This window comes from Neodiprion pinetum, chromosome 1 (genome assembly GCF_021155775.2).
Source record: "Neodiprion pinetum isolate iyNeoPine1 chromosome 1, iyNeoPine1.2, whole genome shotgun sequence".
Taxonomy (NCBI): Eukaryota; Metazoa; Arthropoda; class Insecta; order Hymenoptera; family Diprionidae; genus Neodiprion; species Neodiprion pinetum.
This window is the reverse complement of record NC_060232.1, coordinates 33,179,485-33,206,117: the sequence shown is the minus strand read 5'-3', so window position 1 is coordinate 33,206,117 and position 26,633 is coordinate 33,179,485. Positions and strand designations below refer to the sequence as shown.

The window sequence follows — 26,633 nt, the reverse complement described above, 5'->3', positions numbered from 1 at the left end:
AGAATCGAATCCACGCTCGAAGCTAGTTGGTTCATGGAAATAGATTGAAATAAAATGAGGTTAGGAATCAACGAGGACTATTGATAACACATGTTGCTAAAGATAAATTATGTAAAATTTCAATATATTCTGTATAATGATGACCCGTTGTAGTGACGAGAGTTCGGAAAATGAAGGTTTGTTTATGAAAAAAAATAATTCGTCTCAGAATAAATTTGTGGAACGTCGACGAAGTAAAAGCAAATCTGAAAATATAGTAGCCAACAACAAGCATGGTATTGTTGTCAACGAGAAAACGCAAGAAAAATTTGCTATCAAACAATCCCCAGTTAGGTTTGGGAGTAAAATGAAAACAAACGAGTTTAACAGGTTGGAGGATCGAGATTTGAAGCAGGTAGGGGAAAATCCAAATATTCAAAGTCAGCACTCTTCCGATGATGAGCACCTCAATAAACCACATACCACCAATAGCATCAAGCTAGAACGGTTTTCATCGGACTCTGAAAGTAGCGACGCAAATCCAATTTTTCGCAGGACATCTAGGAGATCAAAACTTGCATTTGGCGATAGTGATGATGAAGCAGCAACTCCCAAAAATTCTGAACATAGTATGTGTGTACATGATTCTGGAGATGAGTTGATCGATAATTCGAAAATTACAGCTGCAATTGAAGAAGATTTTATAAGAAAGCCTACCAAACTTTCTGCTGTACTTATTAAAAGAGAAATAGTATCCAAAAATGAAGAAGAAGCATTAGATTGTGCGAAGCTGAGTAAAATTGAGACAAATACAAATTTTAGTCAGCACACAATGTCTCCAAGTTTTGGAAGTGAGGATGAAGAGAATGAGCGAGTCGCGGGCAATAGTAGTGACTCTGACAGTGTAATACCACCATCACAATTTTGGCTACATCAGTATAAGAAACCAAAACTAAACTTTGACAAAGCATCTGGAAATATTTCTAAGAAATTATCTGCAATTAAGAATCTGGACTCCGAGGATGGAAGCACAATAGTAGAAACGCCATTGATAAATTCTCGATCACCTTTGAAGAAAGAACCTCACAGAAAATCACCACCTAGAATTACGAAGACAGAAATTATTAGTGAAAAATATAAAAGGATTAATCAAAAGACCTTGAAAGATGAAATTGAATCGTCCCATGAAAAACAAAGCATTATGAATAATGCTGATACAGTCAAGGGAACAAATTCAAAACTCACAACTTTGAAAACAAATAGCTTTAATACGTATTACTCTCAGGGTAGTTCAAACAATGAAGATAATTTGGATAGCAGTGGTGACGAACTGAGGAAGAAATTGAAATCGCATAGCGCAAGTCAAGCCTCTGAAATATCACAAACTCAGCTAAAAGAAATATTGGCTTCAGAACGCAAAATATCAAACGATACTTTCAGTGATAATACAGAACAGATAGCATTAGTTTCTGCCAATAAGAGTAAGAATTATAAAAATTCACGAGATTCATCAAAACAGAAGACTGCTGGAAAGTCCAAAATATTGAATTCCAGTTTTGGCCATCAAAGAGCACTGAGAGAATTTGACTCTACCAATGAGCCGCTGAGTCCTAAAAAGTCACAAACTGTTTTGGATAATGATTCCAGAGATAATAAAATGTCAGTGAACTTGGACTCTTTCAATAAGAGCCACAATGCCAACAAATCACAATGTTCGACGAACCAGATGTTGGCTGTTAAGCTCGAACTACCTGACCACAGTTCCAGCCATAGTAAAGTACAGAGTGAATTGGACTGTACAACTGAGACTCAGAGTCCTAAAAAATTACAGAATTCACTAAAACGCAAATTGGCTGCAAAGCAAAAGCTATCAGATAACGATTCCATAATTGAACCAAATGTAAAGGTGCAAAAAAAAACTGCTATGAATCAGAATTTAAGAAAAAAGCTGGCTAATGAACCTTCAGTAATTACCTCAGAACCATCCAGTGATGGTGGTTCTAACAAGAAAGTGGATTTACAAAAAACAACACCATCCAAAAATATTGTATTATCTCTCAAAAGACCCAACCACATAAGTGCATTAGGTTCAAAATTTGATAACACGCAAATGATTCTTGAATTCAAAAGTAACAATAAATATTCAGAAACTGGTACATTTAACAATGCATCAAATGCTTTATCATTTGTCGAAGATCAATCAACTTCTTACAAATTCTCCACTTCAAACCAGGCTAATTCTGATGATGACAATCCATTTCAAAAGAGCTTTAGCAACAATATACCTGCACTAACAGACAGTGTACTACCCAAAAAAAAATCCAGACGCATTAGGGACAGATCAAACGAGGCAGACCCTTTTGTTGCAAAAACTTGCACAAATGATCAACATGAAACTGAGCAAGATAATCAAATTTCTAGATTGGTATCTTCACCTAAGAAATCTGGGTTGGGTGATGGTTTAGAAAATAAAGAAGTATATTCACCCGGTGAAGTCAAAACACCTCTTAGGAGAAAACGTTCAGAGGCTGATACTGATATGCCAGTATCAAAAAAACGTTCAAAACTAACATCTTCAGTGACAAAAAAATTGCCCCAAGCTATATCAGATTCAGATGACACAGATTATTTAACACAATTGAATACAACACTGAATAAATCAATGGCTCTCATGGAAAATAAATCAGAAGCTGTAAAATCAAGTAGAAGCAGAAAATCGGTGTCAATAAACATGAACCATGCATCAGCACGTAAATCAAATGGTACCAAAACGCAAAAAGGTATTCTGAAAAAGCCCGAATACCTCACCAATGACAAAAATGAAGAAAATGTCAGTGATTCTCAAGACCAGACTGATGTTCAACAAAATGATCAACCCATTGAAACTCTACAAGAAACAATCAAACGCCCATCGAACGTGAGTACTTTCTTTAATTGAAATATGGTATACTGTGTGTGTTTAATTTACTCAAGATATTAAAATTTGGCCTACAGCTACCAGACTTTCAACGACAGGAAAGTTTGATCGAAGATTATAGCAAAGTCAGTTTTGCTCTCAATGACTTATCTGATGATGATGAAATTTTCATTATGGATGTTCCCAAAACGGTCAGTGAATTTTTTTATCACCATTATAGATTTTGATTTCAACCAAACTATTCTTCAATGAAATGGTGCACGACCATCGTGGGAAATATTTGGATCGCACATAGTAGTATATTGAAATATATCCTGTTTCACGTATACTCTTTTCAATTCACAATCATTAAAATAAAACTTTGGAAATTGCACAAATTTGCAGATTGTATTATTATCTACATTTCTCCAGTCAATTTTCTCATTTCTACTCATTCCAGGTGAACCCGAAAGAGTTGAAAGGCCAAAAAATTAGACTGTGGGGTAAGAACAAATTGCAAATTGCAAATCAATTATATGAAACATATGAAGAGGATCCCACAAATATATCTTGCGTCTTCAGCATTGACGGAGAGCAGTGCTCGTATAAAGCTGGTGAGTTTTTGATGTCATTAAACTTCCTAACTTTATTTAATTAGTTACTGTTTCAACACAACATTCAACTACGTGAAAAACTTAGCGGAGGAATAGATTGTTATTCTTTGAAATTGACCATAAAACTATTTGATATTCTACTTATTATATTTTTAGTAAATTTTGGTCATACTCGAAGGCAATTATTGGAATCTTTTAGTCTTTGATCATGAATAACTTGATAATTTTTTTTCCACATTTGCAGTGAACTTAACACCAGTTGGATGTATGAGAGTTCGTCAGAAACTACCAAAGTCTTTACACATCGAAATGGCTTTTGTCGAGAAAATTACTGTGCCATTTCCTGAAAACCTGAAAGTCAGGCATCCCTTATTTGGTGCAGTGTATGAAGACAAAATTAATACTAAACACAACAAAATATTGAATGATAATGGAAGTTTAAAAGCAAAATCAGAAGCAAAGTTAAAGACAAATAAGAAAGCAAACAATGCTTCTGAAAAAAGGCCTCCCATTAAAATAGAAAAACTCTCCATGAAAACAGAAAATGTTCAAACGAACGAAAAGAAAGAAGAAGATGAAAGTAATTTTGAAGATGATGTAGAAAGTACAGTACAACGTAATAGTAATTACTCTGTATCTAGTGATTCCGATAGCAATGAAAGTTTCTTTCAAAACGTGAAACATAAGGGGATAGGGAAACATGAAAAAAAGAAAAATTCGCCAAAAAATTTATTTACTTCAAATGTTGACGAAATACCTCTATTCACTAGTTCGACTTGTCGTACAGAAAAACCGATCCTCACTAGTCAGCAAAAACTATCATCAGTTAAAAATTTAGGATTATCACTGAACTCATCTACCACAAAACTTGAAAATTTTGATAACCTTTCAGAAGACAGTAAATTTTTTAGTTCAACTCCAATTAAAGTAGATACAGATCAGAAGAGGGATGAAATTTTTTCTATCAAAGTTGGAAAGAAGAAGAACCGTGGCAATGACATAAAGTAAAAAGAGTTACCATAAAACTTCATGAAGAATTAGATTATGTCTCTTTTTGGAATAAAGAATAGTTGTCAAATGAGACCGGTAAAAATATATGTTTGAAGATTGACGTTATGAAAAAATTAAGCAACAAAAGTATACAACCATCAATCACTGTGGAATTTTTCTATCGTAAAAGTGACTAATAAGTTTTGGGCATGGTCAAGCAGAGTAGCAATATTGTATAAATAATAAAGTGCACATATGCTGAGAATATATGATTATCAATCGCTTAATCATCATACAAACATCAGCCATTTCAAAAAAATATAATTAACTAGTACTAGTAAGGAATTGATATTACATACGAATCCCGGTATTGAATAAGCTACCCAAAACCTGGCACCCAATGAGTATGTGATTCTTGGCTTCTCAACTCAACAAATCATTGTAAATGTATGAAAAAAAAAGACTCAAGAAAGCTTTTAGTTATCAAATTACTCATTGAATGAGTAACCTTGACGTGGCATTTTTATAAAAACATGACAATGTTTCAATGTTCATAAAATGTATGTAAATTAACTTTAATAAATGAACATCTCTTTATTACATTCTATAAAATGAGGTGTCAAGAATTTTATGAATTTTGTCGTTTTTTTTAACCTGTTTTCAAGTATTTTATAAAATGAAATTAAAAAACAAAATCAAAAATACAAAGTTGTTTGACATGATAATACTTAAGATTTGCTGTAATTTTAGCATTGATGATGATACAACCTCTTCTGAAATGCGTTGCTACGTTAACATTCAGCTATTCAAGTAATTGACAGAAGTTAAATACATCACTACTTCTCAGCTCACGATTTCTTTGGCAATCAGAATAGTATTAGTGGTCTCTCATCTTCATTTTTCTGGTAGTGGAGTAAATATATATATAGGTTTATCTGTCTCCGTAGCATGATATTAGATATTCCGGATAAAATAATGCGATGCAAATCTAAGGGAAGAAAATCAAATATTACAATATATAGCTCTCACCCCTTGTATGGTTCAAAGTCGTATTTTATTATAAAATTATTTCTCCTTATATTTATTATTCTAATATACAGACGATCTAATTCGTGTATTAACTGTAGTAATTATTCAACTTTTAAATTATATTGGAGCAAGTTGGTGTATTCTTATTCTAAATCTTATTTTTTGTATAACTGCCTAATTTTATTAATTAATCTATCTCAAAGAATTAAATTATATCGATACAGTCTAGTACAGCACGCGCGGAAAAAAACAACTGTCCAAGTCCTCCCACAACACTGGAACGTAATTTCCATTTAACTTTCTAAATTTTATTCCATAACTCCGCTAATAAAACGAATAGTTTAATGGTGGAGCTATAAGTTTGTGACCTCCTCGTCCTTTGTTTCATAGCATTACCTTCATTATTACTGTACATCTTAGAGTACATTATTTAATTTATTTACAATTTACAGCATTAATGAAATCATCAATTATACTATATCTACATTCTGTCACTGGCTGTAATTGTGTTAACGCTTATGGAAAAGAAAAAAAAAACAACAATGAGCAATACTAATAGATTTTTAACACTGAAGTAATGCTAACAATGTTTATGATTTTTATACAGACATTAATAGCTTTTTTGCAGGTTATTACCGACAGTCAAAAGTTTCTAAATTATACTCTGCAAATAAATCATGGTTTGATAGTACCCATAACATGTCTGAACACGCAACATAATATTTGCATACGAGTTTCTGAGTTTTGAAACTGTTTTTCAATTTGTTACTTGATTTCTTTCTATGAACTTACAGAAATGCTGATTCACAAAACGTGCAGTCTCAAACTAATAATAATCATGTACAAGTTTCTTTACTATTGCTAAAAGCTGATAATTTCATGATTTATTGGTATTTTATGTAAATGTTATGGAAAGTCATTATCTAAACATTTCTGTTGTCAACTGTGGAAAGAGTTTAGAATCGACTCCGGATTGCAAACCAAATCAGAAGAAACAACGTTTCTTCCATGACTTACTGCCCCTGGTGTCAGCAGTTTTGTGTCTCCCTGATGCTGCTAGGGCATTGTCAAGCTGTACCTCTTTCCTGATTAATTTTCGATATTCACAGCCAATAACGGAACGTACCCATAGTAACTAAAAGGAAGTCATTTTTATTGGATCATCAAAAAAAAAAATTAAAAAAAAAAAGTTAGGGTAACGTTGTCAACGCAGACTGAATTCTTGTATACGTATAGACATTGGTTTAACTTATCGATTCTATAGAGCTTTCAGCTCCTACCTGCCAAGCCAGTGACAGCTTAGAAAATATCCCTCACAACCAAATTGTAAATGGGCCAACCCGCGCACACACTTATTGGGAGATCTATACACATAATTTCTAATGATGGGGCAAAGTTCAGATGATCTGTATTTCTTCAAATCAACACCTAACGAAATATTAATGTTTCACAATAGAGAAAGAAAGGTTGAAGTTTAACTCCGTCGGCTTTTGTCGACATGATTGTCGGTTTCACGGCTCGCTGAATTATTTTTAGTATTATATTTACTAACATTATATTTCGCAGTATTTTTTATCATTCGCATATTTAATACATGAATTTTTATAGAGAAAACATAATTATCTGATCTTTGTAAATTCAAGTCACAGATAATTAATGCAATGCCATTGATTGTATCTATACATGGACGGTGCAACTAGATACTTAAATAAAATTCGAGTATCTAGTTTTATCATAATCAAATGTATTACAAGCTATTCTAAAGCTAACTGAGCACAATATATCTATACCATAAAGCCGGAGCCAAAAGTTGAGTATCCTTAGAACACGGATCAGAAATTTATTTCATCACATTCTCAGCAGATTTATTAAGGAATAAAGAATAACTAACATAAGGTTTTTTAACTTTGCAAGACATGATTACGTGAGAGGTATAGATCAGTAACAGTAAAAAGATATGGATCAAATTAACGAAAGCAGTATATTTTCAACAGACCTACTAGACCCTGGGGTTTTGAAAGTTATTTGAATTTGAAGAATCGGAAAGTCTTTACAACTGGATGCATGCAAGTTTATAGATAATGATAATGCGTTGGCAACTATTTTTATCTGTGTTCAATTATAGCGAGCAAACAGCCTTGCATAAATTCAATAATTGGAAACCTTACGATTTCACTTGTTGCAACGGTTGCACTAGTTTGATATATTCTATATTATAAGCTTGCGTTAAGTATATCATAAGATCAAACGTCAAACAAATGGCATTTCTCAAAGGATGATTTTCAAACCACAGATTGTCTGATTCTAATAGGTTTCTGGAATAGGTGGTCATTTACAGGGGAATATTATAATAAATTAATTTTTCATGTGTGCGCGGAAAGCCACGATTATGTATGTCAATAGGAACATAAGAATTACTAATTATTCATTAGATAGAAGCAAAATTATGATTTAATAATTGTAATTAACTTTATTACGAATTATGCCGTTCTGAGCCAGAGTCTTAACTGCACAGCACATCATATCTTGGGCATATTTCCTAATATTTTACAGTAGTACAAATTATTAGACCCAAATCACTTTCAGGAGTTAAAATAGAATAAATAAATAGTAATCGTAATTCACGATTTTCAATATCAATTACTTTCATTGATTTTTCATTCTGTTCATTGTGAAAATAACTAAACTAAGATTCAATTGCATCCTTCGCCACGAGATCGTAGTAGTGTAGAACTATTATCACACAGATGTCAAGTTTAGTTCCATTACACTTTGTTTGGCGCAAACGATAATAACATGTGAAAACTTAGTAAAAATGAAATTCCGGTTCTGAGGCTGCAAGGTACCGATTTTAATGTTATGTACAATTAGATTATTCTTGGATATTTATTAAATAATGCTATTTTGCATGTTTTCCGGTATAATACGTCAGTCTTGGATTGCTTTAGCCAGAAATAGGTAAAATATTCTTTAAAGAAAACTTTTCACAATTGTCAACAGATGGTGGAAATGACACTTTAATAACTAAATGACTGCCTATTATCAAATTTCCATCACATACTATTGTGCTCAGAATATCCTTTACTAGAATTTCATTCCTCAGAAAAGCGAGAATAAAAATAACTCAAGCATTATAATTTATAATTGTGATGTAACGTTTATTATGCATGTATGTAAAACAAATTTTAGAATTTCTGGCACAACCTTAAATGAACTGAACACATTAATCAATCAAACGTGATACAGAATTTGATACATTCCCCAAGACATATGTTAAACATTCTTCGTTCTTAATATGTAAGAATAAACAAATGTTCTGTGTCATGCCCTCCATCTCGACATATGTACATGTATATTTCATATGCACTTTTGTGTTCAATGATACATGCATACGTGAATGCTTAAATGGGACATTTTCCGTCAGTTCAGCCATTTTTTGTGGAACTCTCTCAGATATCATTCATAATTGACCATATTTTGGTACTATTTGAAAGGAGCCTTGGTATATATTTTTCACATTAAATTTTCAAATCACTTCTGTCGGCATATGAATTTTTCTTGTGTAACTTATATAACTTCAATTGAGCAAGACTGACAAAAAAGTTATTATGACCAAAAAATGTTTGTTTTCTCTGAATTTTATAAGGCATTAGGTCTTATGTTGATTTTCAATTAACTTTGTATAATCTATAGAGATACGTAAAAAAAATATAAAACACTAGGCATGATGGGCATCGACTACATAAGGGAATAAAATTTTTTCTTATAAGTCTTAGCATCAAATCGCATCTGCCCGACCATATGTGTCACACCGTCAACACGTAAAACTTTCCCAAATTGTTTTAGTAATAAAAATATATTGACACAATGGTTCGTCTAATGCGATTTTGTACTAAGACTTTAGAAGAAAATTTTTTTAACTACATCAAATGACCATTACCCACGTTGCCAATTTTTCTATAGGTTTTTTTTACATATCTCAATGAATTATATAAAATTAAGAGTGACATTGAAGATGTCCGTTTGTGTGAAGAAATTTGATTTGAATTTTTCTTGCGCTCAAAACAGACTAAGCGAATCCAAATTGTATGAATTACAAAAAAAAATCGACTTCCCGAAAGAAGTGATCTAAGGATCGCAAAATAAAATTATGCAGATTACTTTCAAGTAGTAGTAAAATAGATCAATTGTAATTGATATTCGATAGCGTTTGAAAAAACTGCCTGAACTGATGGAGAACACCTCATATACGAATTTTTAACCTAAGTGCTACCTTTTTTTGACACTTATTCTTTGTTTACAAGACCATAGAGATTGTAAAGCGTTATGATTTTTCAATAAAATAGTTTGATTTTGTGTTACAATTTAGGATGTTTGTATTTTTTCTCTGATCAAAAAAATTCATATTTCATACCTTTAAATTAACCAACCTTTTTACAATATGTTTCATATATGTTTAATAATAATAATAATAATAATAATAGTAATAATAATGTAGTTAAAAACTTATTTACAATTCACCGATCCTTTAAGTATTTATAAACTGTGATCGCTAAAACCGGAATATATCTATTTAAATAGTTTCTTTGTACAAAATTACACTACGAACCAACAGATGTCCATCTGAGCAAACCTAACTACCTAGCCACATTTACAATTACGAATTACATTGTAGGTTCACTTATTTATTTCTATTCTATTGGAAAGTATGTAATTAGTTTTATAATTATTGCCATTGCGAAAAATAAAATGGTATATATTTTAAGAGTCGTTATAATTGAATGTTATTCGATGCACACCATTCAACGTGGTAAACTGGTGAGCTCTAAGTGAACAAAAAATTAAGCATAATGTGATTGACACTTATTGTTAGTACCAGTACGGTAACAAGTAAATAAATAACATACTTTCGTTTGGATCACTAAACTAAAAAAAAAAAGAAAAAAAAAATAGATTAGAAAACAAAAAATTTAATTAAATTAAATAATAGAAAAAAAAAGTAAGGAACAATACTTAAGTATATATAAATGGCATTTTTTCGGCAAATACAGTGGTATAAACCAGTCGTATAAACCGTCGTCGCTTCTGGTATGGGTAGAGCTTAACTCTGGTTAAGCATAATGACGTCCCACTAAAACGCTCTGGTTTGTTCTGTTCGTGATTAAAGGCACGAAATATTGGGAAGAAGACTCAAACGTAGAAATGAATTCCAAAGTTTTATCAGTATTTAACAATTTCTTCCCCATATTTGTCGATACACTCAACATATTTCATGTCTAATTCCCGATCGTATGTTCACCTGTATTTAAATTTCGGCTCAGAGACCGCCCTGATTCTAGTTCAACCCGTTTCGACCATGCTACAGAGTAGGGTTTATTCTGATTTATACCAAAACCGCTTGCTCCGCCCCTACCAGAAAGTACCAGAGTCGCGAAAACGCATTTGGTACCGTTTGGTACACTTTGGTTGCTATACCAGTGCTCGCCAAAAAATGCCTAAAATTAGATATTATTGGTTACACCAAAGTCTCAGTTGTTTGGAACTCTTATCACCTCAGATTGTACTATAAAAGATCATCGACTCTGGATTGACTTTATAGATATAGCTGCCATTTTCTGAACTGATAATATACATATATAATAATTGGGTTTAAATAAATATTATCCTCAAGATTACTACCACGTTGATGATTGCATACATTTGACTCAACAGCAAGGTCGCTAGAAGAGATCACAATTTTCCAATTGGCATGACACTATTATTATTACGTTTCCAGGATGTTTTGTTTCATGTTACTTTTATACTATTATCAAATGATTATACGATTATTTCTCAGGCAGTTGTGCCACCGATTACTAATTTATTTAATAAAACACACAACTCCATGTAGTCTAGAGACCTTGTTGAACAGAACTTACTTAACGAACTTTCTTGTAGGGGGGTCACGAGCCAAGAATACTCCTCACAGCTTGATCTAATGCAGCATCTTTAGATTCGCTGTTCTGGGAGGTTGATGTGGTTGCAGGGAGGGGGGGTGGAGGAAGAGGATTTGACGGGCCTTGCTTCAGATTCAAAATGCTGTCTATTGCCGATTGAACCTGGGCAGTTATATCGTCGTTATCGTTGTCATTATCGTTGGAGAGATGCATTGGTGGTGGACATTGGGCCTGAGAAGTCAAAACTAGTCCGTCTAAACTGTCTGCATCTTCTAATAGATCTCTTTCTAAATCTGTGGCACCGCTCCAGCGGCGTGCCGTAACAGGGACTGTCTCGCAAGAATTTTTCAAAATTAGACCCGAACTCACTACACTACCACGATATTCACCATTGGCTCGCGTCCTTTCACTCCTCGATGTCCGTGTCATCGCACTACTATTGTTACCACTGTTTTTACATTTTGAGCTGTCACCAGATGTGGGATATACACCTAATTCCTTTTGTATTTCAAGCCACTCATCGTAATCTCCACTTGTACAACTCAATGGTTTTATCAGAGGTTTGGTATCTTCATCCATCTCTGAATAGTCATCTTCTAGTTCTCGCTTGACAGCTACATTAGCAGGCATTGACAGAGGTTTTACATCGTCCGCTAGGCCAGGCTCAACTTTTGGAACCATAGGTTTCTCCTCCTTTTTAAAGTCTTCTACAGTTTAGATAATAAACGATTATGACAATATAAATAAAACTCTTGTTACTTTTTAAACAAGAAGCTTGTGACTGAAGAATGGAAACATGAAATTTAAAAAAGTAAGCTTCACACCAAAACTGACACAAAAGTATGAGAATATAAAAAACTTTTGGCAATAACTCGTACCATTGGCTTTAGCCTCCTGTTCTCGGAGTCTACTTAAGATGCTCTGCTCCTCGGCAACAAATGTCCGATCAATCATCATCAATTCCGAAGTTCTCACCTCTCGCTAAATACAAAAGATTTTTATTGCAGAACATAGCTACAAAATAATGTGATTAGTAGTTGACTTTGTCAGGAAGATATACTCACCATGCTTTCCATAAGTAACAGGTACGTATATTTATTCATCATAGAGTTAAATTTGCTTAATAGATGTTTAGCTGTCTCCTCAAATATTTCGTCCGCTTTTGCCAGATCCTTTGAACTAAGCACTTGCTCATTGAAACAGTGATATCTAATCAAACGCTTACATGCATCAGATTTACTACTAAATGGACTATTCATATCTGGGTTTATTGCACCATTTTGGTCTATTTTCAACTGTTGTTCCAGCCTAATAAGGAAAATGACATAAAATAATTATCCAATTTATAGATGACGGAAAGTTTATACAAGCTTTCCATCAAGAAATATTACAAGAAATAATTTTTTATGGAAAACTGATGGCAATTAGTTTTGTACTTGTGATGCAATGTGATATAATGATTAGTGAAATTATAACTGTAATACTCACAAATCACTGCGATTCATTTGTCGACAAATTGGACTTGAGGCAGGCCTTTTGACAGCTTGTCGTGGGCTTACCAAGGGCGAACTATTATTTCCTGGAGTATTTAATTGTTTAATCTGGCACTGAGATGAACTTATATTCACTGGGCTTTGATTTTGTTGAGGACATTTTGACGCAATTCTGGGTGAATTAGATGAGACCTGACTGACAGGAGATCCAATTTGAACTTGGATTTGAATTTGCGATGGTATTTCCTGTTTGATTGGACTGAGCGTTTGTATATTAGGTTTCACATCTAACGGATCCGTTTGACATTGCGTTGACAGTTGTACAGTTATTTGTTGAGACAGTGTTTGATTTTGTAAACTACTTTGTGCTGAACTCGTCATGTCATTCAACCCAGAATATGGTGTTGTGCTCGTACTTGATTGACTCGGCATCGGTTGACTTTGATTCTGATAAAATTTATGCTGTTTGGACTCGACTGGACTCATATTTTGATGATGAACCGTCTGGGCAGATTGTGGCTGAATATTTTGCTGTCCCTGTAATATTTCCAAATTGTCGGTATAAGTAAGTAATGTGAATGATTCAATGAATTTGTTTTAAAAATTGAAGTTACACAGGTGATGAGACTTACTGTAGGTTGCGCCTGTGTTAGATTGCCGACAAAAGCAGTACTAACACTACTTGGAATATTAAGTGATGTAGAATTTGGAATTGGAGTATTCGAGGTGGTAGCCAAAGAAGGATTGCTAAACGTCTGTGTTTGAGCTGTCGATGTTTGATTTTTGCAAACGCTTGATGACTGAGAAGTAGGTACCGAGGTTGATACAACATTAACACTCATAGTTGACTCAGCTCCCTGAAACAACACATTTCATAAAAATTCGTATTGTATATATTATAGTAAACCGATTCAACGAAATATATTTACGCGAAAAAACTGAAGTTAATAATACAATGTAGTAAATGTGTTCTGTAATGATAGTAAATGTTATTTTATTCTCATACTCACACTGCTTACTGGGTGAGAAGTGCTGCTGATAACTTTTCCGCTGGCAAAAATTCTGCTCTGCTCGTGGTAGAGCTTTGTTAAAGCAAGCTGTTCAGCTTGATTATTGGGTTTATGTGCAAGGATTGCCTGTATTTGTGCCTGAATATTTTTCAGCATCTGCTGTTTTTGCACAGGCAATTGTATAGTTTGCACCCTTTGGACCAATTGTCCATTGGGTAAAATCAAATTTTGATTATTTGGCATTGGTGAAACTACAGAACCGTTAGTTGAAGTTGGCGGTAGTTCGGATTTGTTTGAATTTGTACTCTGAGCCATCAAACTTAAGTTTCCTTTATTAGTGGTATCACACAGGCTAGTTTTTTGAGTCGATGTTGTTGTTGTCATTGTAGTTCGAGATACCGCAACAGCTTTGGCAACCTATAAAACCAAGAAACGTCAATGTAAACCACAACTTTTTTCCGAAATTATATACCTTGAATAAAACCGTGTAAACAGTAAATGTTGCATATATATTTCATGTTTTGAAGTTATATTCTCAATGAATTTACGGAAACCACAAGAGAAAGTTGAATATAATTCGAAGAATTTATGATGAAAAAGATTGCTTTAGATCTGAATTTCAGTTGAAAATTAATTAAAATAGAATTACCGATTGAAAACTGACGTTTTGAGCCGAAGTAACAGCGACCTTAACTTTCTTGGTAAGCTTGGCTTTCTTGGGTGCAGAACTAGTAGTTGTTGAATTATTTCCCAAACTTCTAATTTGCTGTTGATTTAGATTGTCAATAAATTGAGTTGGAAAACCTGAATTCTGTATTTGTATTTGTTGCGGCATTTGAGATGGTGCTGCTTGTACGACAATATTCTGGATATTGTTTTGTATTGTTGGTACTCCCCCTGAGCTGTTTACAATTATTTGACTGGTAGGTGTATTTATTTGTACACCTTGCAAATTCTGATTGTTGGAGTTTGGTTCTCCAATGACAATTTTCTGTGTTTGATTCTGGTTTTGGGTTTGCTGTGAGACATTCAGCTGTCCAGATAAAAATTGCTGCAATAACTGTTGACTTATAACTTGCATTTGCCCATTAGCATTAGCAATTAATAACTGATCGTTTGGGTTCAAGTTACTCAGAGCATTCAGAATTTCAGGTGTAATTTTCGGAGCATTATTGAATATACTTGTTGCAGCAGAATTCATCGTATTGGTACTGGATGCTTGAACCTTCTGAAGATCAGTCTGCTGCATATTTCTCTGACAAGGAGAATTTGAGATCAAAATTTTCTGTTGTTGCACGTTGTTTGTACCACTTTGAGAATTAGGTGACTGTAAATTTTCTGAACAGTTCGTATTCACATATGCCATCTTGTGCTGTTTCAGACTGACATTTTGAGAATCAGTAGTTAAATTTTGTTGTTTATTATTCGTTGTTCCATGTTGCAAATTATTGGGTGCATTTTGATTAACAATATTGGCTGAATTATGATGTAAATCACTGGCAATATTACAATGCAAACTTTGTTCCAAGTGTTGTTGAGTAGCAGGTGCATTTTGTTGTGAAATACTATTTTGGTGTTGTTGCTGTTGTTGTGCGCTAGCAGCAGTGCTTTGGTGTACATTTTTGCTAGTATTTTGCTGACCACTTGTAGAAATATTTTGTTGCATGTTATTAACAGAATTTAACGGAATATTGTGTTGTAAATTGCTACTAGTATTGGGATTTTGTTGGAAGATGTGCTGTACATTTTGGTTCTGCAACAGTTGACCAGTTTGTGTTGTTTGCTGGTTACATTGAGTCTCTTGCTGCATATTAATTTGCTGTATCGACTGCGCATTTTTTGGAAGCAGATTAACTAATTGAGAGTTTACCTGCATCGAGTGAGTACTCTGCATGGGCTTTTGTGTACCATGACCAGTATGCTGGGAATATTTAACAGTTTGTTGCGGACTCAATTGTACAGGGGGATTAGTGACTCGATTCTGAGTTACATTCTGGGTTTGCAAGTTACGTCCATGTTGTTGATTAGGAGCAACAGGTTGGCCAGTGTTTGGAACTCGTTGATTCGTTTGAACTTGGAATTTTGGGCAAACCATTGAAAATTTTTGGGATGAAACTTCACCAGATAATTGTATATTGGGATTAGAATGCTGATGGCTATGTAGATTAGTATTCGATGTTTGGGCAGTTTTTGTAGTATTTGACATGCTATTAATATTCAAATTCATGGACATTTGCATGTTCGAATTCTGCATAGAGTTTGCATGACTTTGCGAGTTCAAACTTGGACATATTTGGGTATTCTGATTTGCGGAATTACTCAAATTGCTTTGCATATTCAAATTCTGGGAAATCTGTAATTGCTCAGGACTCGTCGACAGGGTAACATCCTGACAATTTGTTGGACTGGTAACTGCCGCTTGAGGTTGGTTCGATCCTTGATTTGCTGTAGCCAAAGGTGATTTCTCAAATTTCTGCCTACTGTGCGATTGCATCTGTATCATTGGTTGATTGTGTCCAGTATTTTGTGGTGATCCTGATGCCTGACCAAGAAGTTGAGATATTATTTGCGAATTTTGTCCACCACCTTGAGTCAATGAGCGAATTAATGCCTGAGCTGTGGCTGCATCAATTTCTGGATGATTGGGTTCTGGTGTGTGATGCAAGATGAACTTGCCGTCTTCGCCGACAGCAAGTCTCAAATGTCCAGAAATGGGATTTTGCACAGGTGTTTGTAACTGTGCTAACAACTGACTATTCCGACTATTCTGGTTACTCTGAGTTTGTGTATTAACGTTAATCGTATTACAAATTGATACTTGTGTCAAAGCTGAACCTAAGCTTTGATCAATACTTTGTTCAATTTGCATTTGATTGGATGTTTCTGACTCAGTAACTAAATCTGTATCAAACATGTCATCGTCATCGCCAATTCCAGATATTTTCATGATACTTGCCAAATCTAACTTTGGTGGTTCCTCATCTTTTCTTTTGGCCTTTTTCTTTTTCTTTGCTTTCTTTTTAGGCGGAGGTAATAAATTATGATCAACTGTATGACTATTTGACGAATTATTCGAAGTATTTGCATTTGTCACTTGTGTAAGTTGTGTCTGGGGGCTTTGCACCATGGTGTTTTGTATTACTATCGGATTACCTCCACTATTTGCTGGAAATAAAAAGGATCGAGTGACATTATTCACTGATGTATCGCACACCATATATATTGTTATTTTTACTTTGTAAAAGAATGTTTTATTTTCTGTAACTATTGATAATGTCTTTCGCTCATAGCAAACTTACGAGGAGCTGGACTATTTTGGTTATGCCTCAAAACAGGGGGTGGAGGTGGCGGAAAACCGTTAGGTACAGCAAAAAATGCTGGGGCCAAGCCCTGTAGCTGCATTCCCTGAGCTGTCACGACACGAACCAGTTGTTGTTGGGTCAGCTATAATTTTGAAGCGAAAGAATTTTTGCCAATTTCGGATGAGTGTATTAGAAAAACAACACGCTCAGCAATTATCATCGCTCCACTATCATGTCCACCTAGGTTATAGGTTTGGTTTTCTTAAAAAGAACAGGCGCATGCATAACACACACATAACACAGTCTTAGTTTCATTACCAGTTCAGATTGAAAAGTAATGACTGAAAAGTTTACCGAATCCAAAACTCGACCTTGTAAATAGTGTTGAGTAAGACATGGATATGAAAAAATTCTGTTTAATGGGGAAAAAATTTGTCCGGATTATCTATACCGCATGTCGTTTAAAGCATAATATATGAACATCACATTTTACCTACTGCAAAAAGTGTACCCTCATAGTAAGAATAATCTTAATGTAAACCTAATATCATTGCTGGGAACTGAAAGTGTAAACTATCGATAATTAGTGATTAAAAAGTTTTAATGAAGTCGGAATTAGAAATGGTCGTCTTCTTGATTTGTTACATTCTGTACACTGACGGTATTAATGAATAATGTTCAATATTAATACATCCATCCACTATTCAAGTATCAGCTCAAAGACCGTTCGAGAAAAACAAAGTAAAAAATAACGTGAATGACATGCTGGCAGGTAAATACATTAATTCCATGAATTGTCGAAATGACAAGCTTGTAAGCTGATTGTAAGCAATGATGATAGCAACAAAATCCAAATGACTAGTAAATACATGAATGCATTATGGTGGGTACATTCATTCAATAGTAATTTTGGTGCAATGTTGACGAATGAATGAAACCATCACCTGTGCGGTATGCGTTTGTTGTTGGGCATTCGTAGGTGTCCGTAGGATCAATTGAACACCACCGGGCTGCTGCTGAACGATAACAGGCCCTGAAGACGGTAGAACCTATGCACCAAACCCAATTACAGTGATCAACACCCACAAGTTTTGGTTGGAGAAAGCATATTTTCAAAACTTTTGAAATATTAAAAACATTTGTACAAGATATTGAAAGCAAAGCGCTGAAATGTATGTGATAATGTGATACAATGTGAAACAATCTGAGATAAAAATGTAAGAATGTTACTGTATAATGCATTACACAAACCTATGAATAGGTCTGTGATTTCTGCAAATAAACTGAACACTTGAAATAAAAAAATCAAATTCAAGATTTGAATAAAAATCGAATACTCGGTTTTACACGTAATGGAGCAATTAAATCACATCCAAACAGCCGATATTTCTATGGGGATATCCAATTGACATTTGAAAGAAGCGTTATATGGTTCTTATGATGATAAAATTAGTATTTGGGCGCAATGATATTTATGGATCCCCAAACCCTAGCATGAAGATGAACCAGTAAAATACACATCAATAAAATAAGGAATGAAACTTGTCGTCAAGATTAGTATTGAGGTGACATAATAACCTGGTTCAGCAAAAGTGGACCTTGCGCTGTAGGAATCATGGTAGCTGTTGTGGCGTTCGTCTGAGGACCAGTAAGAACCAACTGTGGTTGAGATTGTTGTGGAACCTTTTATAAAAGAAGTGGTATTACAACATATACTGTAGCAAATTATGCAAAAATTATGAAAAATAAGGTGGACATATCGACGTCACGAAATATTCAGACATTTGACAGGAATTAAATATGCATGTTTGCCAAGTATGCTAACCCTGATAAAAATATTTCATCAAATGTTTCTGTTACTTATATATTATATTTGACGTTGTCATTAATCAAGACTTCCTCTACCAGTACTAAGTGAAAAATGAAGAGCAATGTATGTACACTTTTCGTGAAAGAAAACGCTGTGATTAAGAATTTGGCTACGGACTTCAGATTTGAAAACGGTACGATTATGCATAACTTTAAATGTTTATAGATTTTTACCTTCTGGGTTAACATTGCCTTAAATATTTTCAACATATCATTTGAAATTGTCAATTACATACGATTAATTGTTACATATTGGTTCTGAACCTATTTATATGCATAATAAATTCAGATTGTACATGAGCATCATTCACCTGACTCGTAACAGTGTTGGTGGTTCGCTGTTGTTTTGGCTGTGTAACACTAGCTTGCTGATTTGGAGGCTTAGGCAAAATTTGTGGTGGTTGTTTAGTTGGTTTGGTGGTGGCAATTTGAATTTGTTGATTTCCAATCAAGTGAGTCCTCGTCACTAATTGAGTAGGAGTGGGTTGGTAATTTTGTGGATTACCATGAATAATCTGTAGAACTTGCATCCCTTGTTGTAGTATTGGCGTATTGGATCTTACCTACAAATTAAATAGATTGTCATGAATGGTGGCTAATAGCTGATATTCGTACAACTCAAACTATCTTGATTTATCAGGTTTCAGTTATTATTATCTAGAAACTCCAAGGAGATTAAAAAAAAAATACAACTCTTCAAAATATAAGAATCTTGTATCATATGAAGACATAAGGTAAATAGTTGTGTAAGACTGTAAACAGAGACTAAATATTTCATTATTACTTATTGCAGGTGATGAATATTTCTTTCATTAAATGTGAATATATCAAACATATGATTTACCACTGGTGGACCAGGGCTGCCACCAGGCGCTGGACTTCTGTTATTCATAGCACTGCCAGCTCCTAAGTGATGTGGACTCTTGGCAGGTGGATAAGGACTAGGCGCTGGGCTTTGAATGGGTCCAATACTCATTGGGCTTTGCATTGGGCTCTGCAGTTGGGTCCCAAAACTAGCATTTGGAGTTGAAATTGAAACAGGACTTGGACTGTTTCTATTTGATTGCATTGAATTAGATGCCGGGCTTCTTAGTAGAAGTCGGTTTGGACTCGGACTTGGTGTAGGTGGTGCTATATTTGAAGCAGGACTTTTCATTGGTATTGAAAAGGGGCTACCAGGCGAACTTATATTCTGACTTTGAATATTTTGCACATTCTTCACATTGTTTAAATTGCTCATTGCGTTCAAAGATGTATTAACACTATTTAGCGTTTGCGAAGAACTGAGAACAGGATTCAAATTCTGGGAAAATTGCCTCTGAGGGTGAAAAGTAGTTATGTGTGATGCATTCGAAGAAGTTATATGACTTATAGTGGAATTAGGGTCATTCGAAAGTGGGATATGCTGTAACGTTGAATTAGGAGCCTGGGAAACACCGGAGTGCATTGTTCCAGCATTTGTTAAATGCGTGATGTTTGATGCTTGAGTTATATTTGAGCTGCAAAGTGTAGGTACGCTAGATACTTGTGTGAACACACTTGAACTCGGTATGTGTGTAACACCGGAATTGGAAATATGTGAGATTGAAGAAACACTAGAATTTGAAGTCAGATGTGACACATTTGAACTAGGAATATGCGTAATGTTTGAACTCACAATATGTGGGGCTAAGCTCTGTATACTTTGAATGGTGGGAAACGAAAAGCTATTCGAATTGCTTGAACCTATGCTGCTTGGTGTCAAGCCACTATTTAAAGCGTTTAGAGTTTGACTGAGTCCTTGGTTTATGCTGGTTGTAGTCAAATTTGTACTTATACTTGGATTTAATGTCCCAAAATTGGAAACACTAGAATTCACATTGCTTAAATTTGTATTTAGAGTGTTTAGACCGGGATTCACATTCGGATTTAAACTTGTTAGTCCTTGATTAATACCAGATAATCCAGAGTTTATGGACGATAGTCCAGAGGTAACATTTGTTAAATCTTGGCCAAGGCCTGCTAAACCAGAGTTGATATTATTCGTTGTCAAATTCGAACTTAGACTCTGATTAATGGTGTTTAAACTTGAGTTTAGGGTATTTAGATTCGGATTTAGAGTTGTCAGACCTGGGTTTATGCCAGATAAGCCCAAGTTTAGGAGTGGATTTGATGTTGTAATTGCATTTGAAGTAAGAGACGTCAACGAGGTATTTAATAATGATAACGGCAGTCCCATATTAAGGCCCACCCCAAACGTGGGGGTGGCTGGGGGCAGGCCCATACCAGTCCCTGAGTGACCGAGGCCTCCTTGATTCAACTGGTTCAACTGATTTACATAAACTATGTGATTTCCATGGGTTGCTGATCCATTATTCTGCTCTTGCGCCTGCGAAACCGAAGAATCAATTTTTAAATTATGAATAATTACCAAGAAGGTGGTTACACCTCACAGGAAATTTGTGTGTCCAAATGAAAAATGAGTTGCATACTTCTATGTAAATGAGAAAGATTATATGACGTAATTCATTGCAAGACATATTATAATATTGTTTCACTTTGACCAAAACTAAGTATGAGGTTTGCAAACATAGAGATTCTAAGTTTTGCCTAACTACACTTAAAAAAATAAAAATATTAAACTTTGATAGTGAACTAAACCCGTGCTGTGAAACTGTTCCTTCGAGTGGGAAAACTTTTTTAACAAAATCTCTTTATAAGGTGTACGTTGGTACTTGGATCATGAATCAATGTATCATTTGCAGAAATATAGGGAAACAAACAACTTACGTTATTTGACGGTTGTTGTAGGGCAAATGTTAGTGACTGACCAGTTGGATTGTGTGCTTGTAACTGCTGCAGCTGTTGCAACTAAAAGAAAATACGAAAATCAAAGATTAGTCAACACTGCCGATCTGTACGCAGTTTTCAAATACCATTGCATCGCTCTTGACATGCTTGTGACAGTACCTGCTGATGCGTTAGTACAGCGACAGGATTATTACGACGTGCAGCTTGGGGGGGTGTAGAGGATACAGAGTCCCCGAGGAGAGGGCGTGGCTGAGGCTGCTGCATGCCCACGCAGCCCCTCGCAACTCCAGGCAGCCTTCAGCCACCTTTTCACCTTCGCCTTTGTATCCACGAGTCAAACCTGCAATTATACCAATGTAGAATTATTAAATTCGTACATGGGATAATATAATAATGCATCAACTTTTAACAAAAATATTCATGCATATTTAGCAGCACAAGAATAAAGTATAGATTTTTTTTGCAATTCAAGCTAGTGTGGTTCAAAAGTGGTTAGTGTTAATCTTCAACAGTTGGTAATAGGAGTACGTTTAATTTGCTGCTGGTATCATCTTCTCTAATCAGTTACTCAAATTTAAAACACAATTCACAACAATAAAGTTGATTTGAAAATATGCAATTGATCGTGGAAAACAAAAATATTTCATCTCACCTTGCTAATATATATCCAGCTATGTAATGCGAGTTTGCGTATTTGCGCTACGGCGCCACTCAACGCGTCTACGACCGACGTCTCCCGCTCCTGTCATCCATAAAACCTTGATGCTCACTTCGACTTTAATTGGTCAAACCGCAATTGAAATTATGTTATTTATTTATCCATTTAAGAACAATAGTGTCAGAGTTCTTCTGGTATATCTTGATTTTATTTTAAAAATCATTTATCACTGTATGTGTATCAACACTTTCTTATCGAATTGTTAATCATGTTTAAAAGGATTTGTATTATCCATTTAAGAACAATAATATCACTGTGTCTCGAGCATATTTAGATTTTAGTCTAAAGCACATTTGTAAGATTTCTTCCATTTAGATAACCTGTTTTATTTTCGCACTTCACTTGACAATAAAATTAATACCAAGACATGAACGAGAACTGGTTTTCGAGGTGACAGTGTTCGTAGGATATTCGACTGGGAATTTGGATTTTATCCTAAACCCAAAAGCCAAATATAATTAGCCGGCATCGTTCGAATGATTAAATATTTTCTCAAGCCTGATTGATTAATTGATTTGTGCATGTACTTTTAGGAATAGAGTTTGAAGCAAATTATATCCACTAAATATTTTTCACGATACACATGTACGTTGGTATATATATTATTCAGTTATTCTTTCTTCATACATTTCGAGTTTAGGCCTTGATCTCTCTTCTTTGCTGCAACAAACAACAAAACATGCATTAATTCCACCTGTTTATGATACCATCTTTGCACTGGATACCTACATGGCCATAATTACTAGCAATCTAGTTTAATAAGAGCATCAGTGAAATATAACAGTTTTTAAAAATCTAGTATGGGTCGATAGTGCGACATAGTTATATCGTGACAATACGCCATCATAACCTAAAAACATAACAGAACCTAGATTCAGAGATGGAGCAAGCTAGTATGTATAGAAGTATTTTTTCAATCAAGAGGAATGAAAATTTATTTTGGAAATAATTTTTCGTTAATCACGAAGACAATTGATGATAAATTATCGAAAAAATAGGCATTATATGAAGAAAGTTCATAGATAAATATTGCGATGTCGTTTATCGCAACTGCTGCAAGTACAGACTTATATCTGTGATGATAGAATTTGTAATAACAGAAATTTGTAGGTTATAACATCGATCATATGTGTGTGGCACGAGTAAAGCGCTCATCTGAGCTCACACGTATAAGAGACAGTAGCACACAAACAAAAACCGTGTGACAAGAGTAAACAAAAGAATACGGCAGAGTAAACGGTATTTAACTGAAACAATAGTCAAAAACAATTGGAGTTGTGATAAAATTGCTCCTATCATTAGTTACGTAGTAAAATGTGGGTAGCGTCCCATCAAAAATTGTCAATTTACCTCCGAATGTAGTTGCCCACTCGCTATCTAGTTCCCGCTATACACAGTCTGACGGGTTTGACACATATATCACGTTAAACATACGCTTGACACTTCACAGACAGTCATGGCTTGTTTATAGGCAGTTATTTACAAAAATAAGTAATAAATAAAAGGGGGAACTGCGTTTGCGACGAGCCAAAAAGCGTTTTCACTTCATGGGAACAACGGCCATCATGTATTTATCAAGGCTGCCATTAGAACGAGGCCATAAAATCCCAAAAATGCTCTTTAAATCGATTTGTCAAATTAATTTCCAATAGAACATACGTCAATAATATTTTCCAATATAGGTTCGAATAGGTAAGCATAACATGAGATCATTCGTAAATGCTAACGATCAATTAGGCTCTGAAACAATTATAAGTAATATATTTATACAATTTATTGCTTACCAACGTGTCAGGTGAAAATCACCAAAGTTCCGTTACCCGTGGCGGGAAAATCTGCCAATAAGATATCGAAGAAATAAAACAGGAAACATTGAAACTCGTTTCATTTACTCTCTTTCATTTCTACGCGCAATTGTTCATTAAAACAGAACTATATCAAATACAAGGTCATTACGCGTAAAGTCGTTATAACAGAATGAGATATGAAACAAAATTCTAACCTACGCTGACACGTTGCAAAATAGCTTAAACACAATTTGCAAAATTAGTTTTTTTGCATATACTGTTTACAACGCAATCAGTAGAATCTGAGCTAACAATCAATTTTAAATTAATTACATCGCATGTGCTGATTATTTAATTGAATAAATTAACACTTGATCCTTTACATAATTGAAATTTGATTTGAAACAGGTGATTCAACAAGGAGGTAATGATAAATAGCATATTAATACATTATAGCAGTAATATGGCTTTTAAAATATAACAGATTTATATATAAATATAACAGAACAAATAGGACAGATTTACCGTGAAATAAATAATAGATTTGAATAATATTAGGACATTCATGTAGATAATCATACTTCATTATTCCAAATACATCAATGACTGAACTCTGCAAGCTATTCAATAAGTCCGTTACGTTAATCCACGAAATTTTGCCTTCATACCAAAAGAGTGCAGATGGCCACGGATTTCATATCGGACGATTTTTTTCTCTGCATTTATTTCAAAGAGAAAGTATCTACGTGAAAAATATGTCCCCTTCTCTGCTGCTTATCTAAATGTCGGGCGATCTTTTTAAGGATCCCCTACCTGCCGTGAGGCCGTGAAAGTATGGCCAAGCCCTCGCCCTTATCGGGCAGCCAATGAAACCGAGCCGTTACTCGGATTGCATGTCCGCCATTGGCCAGGTAGCGCGAGGCACGTGGGGGTGAAATCGGAAGCCAAGAGTGGGAGAGTTGGCTACTCTCCAACCTAACTGAGAGTGGGGTACCACGCCACGCACACGAAGCCATTCACAACGCAACTCAGGGACACAACTATTTTGGGCATCACGTATTTGAGTGAAAATCTTGGATCTCCATTCACTCTTCAAAGAGAATTTTTCTACACTCGAGGCTTGCCCCATTATTATCCCATCGAAAACAAGGCATATCACTGATTAAACAAAAACATGTAAAAGAGTTCATTGTTTTTCCATTTAAACTGTGATATTTGATCATTGAGATTTAACGTCGTAAATACCCAAGGAGAATTGAATGTGATACGTGCAAATACACATTACTGCAACCTATCGGGAGAATTGCCATATAGGAGATAGCAACCATTTATCAAAGAAAAAAATCGAATTGTACTTAAACTCTGATCGGATAATTAATTGAATGAAATCTATTCGGCATACCTTTGCGTGGAATATAGATATATTTCGACCTTAAAGTAATTGATTTAAACTAACGTTACTTCGAGAATCGAATCAGTATCAGAAGTAGACCTAATGGAGGGACCTGAATGGAGTAGCTACGAGACTGGCATAAAATGCATGCACGCACACAAGCCCAGCACGACGAGCAAACGTAAATAGCAGCATCACTAATCGAAAAACTATTCGCCCCCCGTGAGGAAAGTCCCTTTTTTTTTTGAGCATAGTACAGCGCGATACGAATACGCCCCACTGTAGCGAACGAAAAGCGAAAAACAGCTGACAGTCGCGGTAGCGACGTGCGAGACGGATGAACAAGTGAGCATCTACACCGGAAAATGGCCGCGCTACGAGAAATAAAACTGCGTCGCATCTGCAACGAAAATAGTTATAAACACTGGGAATCCTAATAAGCTTCATAAGGTCCCCCTAGGAGCCGTGCACAGCGTGAATGTAGAAGGAGAAACATGGCGGGTCCCCGTACAGCGAACTCGCCTAATAATACGAAAATCTAAAATAATTTCTAGTAAACACTCACCCATAGGATTCTTGTTAACGTGCCCCGAGCTACGGGGTCACCCCCCCTTAAAACACGGAAACAAACACTTTCATTGGTCCGACGCGGTAACGTCATAAACAATCAAACAAAACCTATTGCCTTCCCCCTCTACGGCAACTCGAAGATCACCACTTTAGTTCAGATTAGCGCCGCTATAGTTACCGCAATACACAAATGAATACTTTCGGCATTTATTGCCTTTTAATTGATTCATTCATTTATGTTTGTATGCGTGGCGTAT

General features: G+C 35.0%; 2 protein-coding genes across 6 annotated transcripts; one reads left to right on the top strand and one right to left on the bottom strand.

Moving 5' to 3' along the window:
* The first annotated feature begins 1 nt into the window (after nucleotide 1).
* LOC124210692 (uro-adherence factor A-like) lies at nucleotides 2-4,990 on the top strand. Its single transcript, XM_046608935.2, has 4 exons — nucleotides 2-2,896; nucleotides 2,974-3,087; nucleotides 3,336-3,489; nucleotides 3,734-4,990. The coding sequence occupies exons 1-4, from the start codon at nucleotides 137-139 to the stop codon at nucleotides 4,495-4,497; spliced, it is 3,792 nt and encodes a 1,263-aa protein (XP_046464891.1). The 5' UTR covers nucleotides 2-136; the 3' UTR covers nucleotides 4,498-4,990.
* On the bottom strand, nucleotides 4,556-26,495 carry LOC124210691 (BRD4 interacting chromatin remodeling complex associated protein). Of its 5 annotated transcripts, XM_046608932.2 has the most exons (17): nucleotides 26,372-26,495; nucleotides 24,411-24,461; nucleotides 22,561-23,286; nucleotides 22,068-22,248; nucleotides 21,888-21,968; nucleotides 19,963-21,486; nucleotides 19,430-19,681; nucleotides 18,828-18,932; nucleotides 18,194-18,298; nucleotides 17,247-17,391; nucleotides 14,597-17,112; nucleotides 13,948-14,364; nucleotides 13,570-13,794; nucleotides 12,933-13,474; nucleotides 12,509-12,752; nucleotides 12,323-12,425; nucleotides 4,556-12,151 (listed from the first exon to the last, which is right to left on the bottom strand). In XM_046608932.2, exons 4-17 carry the CDS (start codon nucleotides 22,170-22,172, stop codon nucleotides 11,451-11,453), a joined length of 7,065 nt encoding a protein of 2,354 aa, XP_046464888.1. In that variant the 5' UTR covers nucleotides 22,173-22,248; nucleotides 22,561-23,286; nucleotides 24,411-24,461; nucleotides 26,372-26,495; the 3' UTR covers nucleotides 4,556-11,450. The 5 variants fall into 5 exon arrangements, with proteins under 5 accessions (XP_046464888.1, XP_046464887.1, XP_046464886.1 ...); XM_046608931.2 differs by lacking the exon at nucleotides 24,411-24,461; XM_046608930.2 differs by lacking the exons at nucleotides 24,411-24,461; nucleotides 26,372-26,495 and adding an exon at nucleotides 23,977-24,201.
* Between the last annotated feature and the right edge of the window lie 138 nt (nucleotides 26,496-26,633).

Excerpts from the sequence above, each read along its gene's own strand:
- LOC124210692 (XM_046608935.2), top strand. The coding sequence starts at position 137 with ATGATGACCCGTTGTAGTGACGAGAGTTCGGAAAATGAAGGTTTGTTT. Across the intron at positions 3,088-3,335 it reads TTATGGATGTTCCCAAAACG|GTGAACCCGAAAGAGTTGAA; the intron begins GTCAGTGAATTT and ends TACTCATTCCAG. Across the intron at positions 3,490-3,733 it reads GCAGTGCTCGTATAAAGCTG|TGAACTTAACACCAGTTGGA; the intron begins GTGAGTTTTTGA and ends CCACATTTGCAG.
- LOC124210691 (XM_046608932.2), bottom strand. The coding sequence starts at position 22,172 with ATGCAGCAGCCTCAGCCACGCCCTCTCCTCGGGGACTCTGTATCCTCT. Across the intron at positions 18,933-19,429 it reads CCAACACTGTTACGAGTCAG|GTTCCACAACAATCTCAACC; the intron begins GTGAATGATGCT and ends CTTTTATAAAAG. Across the intron at positions 12,426-12,508 it reads TGTTACTTATGGAAAGCATG|CGAGAGGTGAGAACTTCGGA; the intron begins GTGAGTATATCT and ends TTTTGTATTTAG.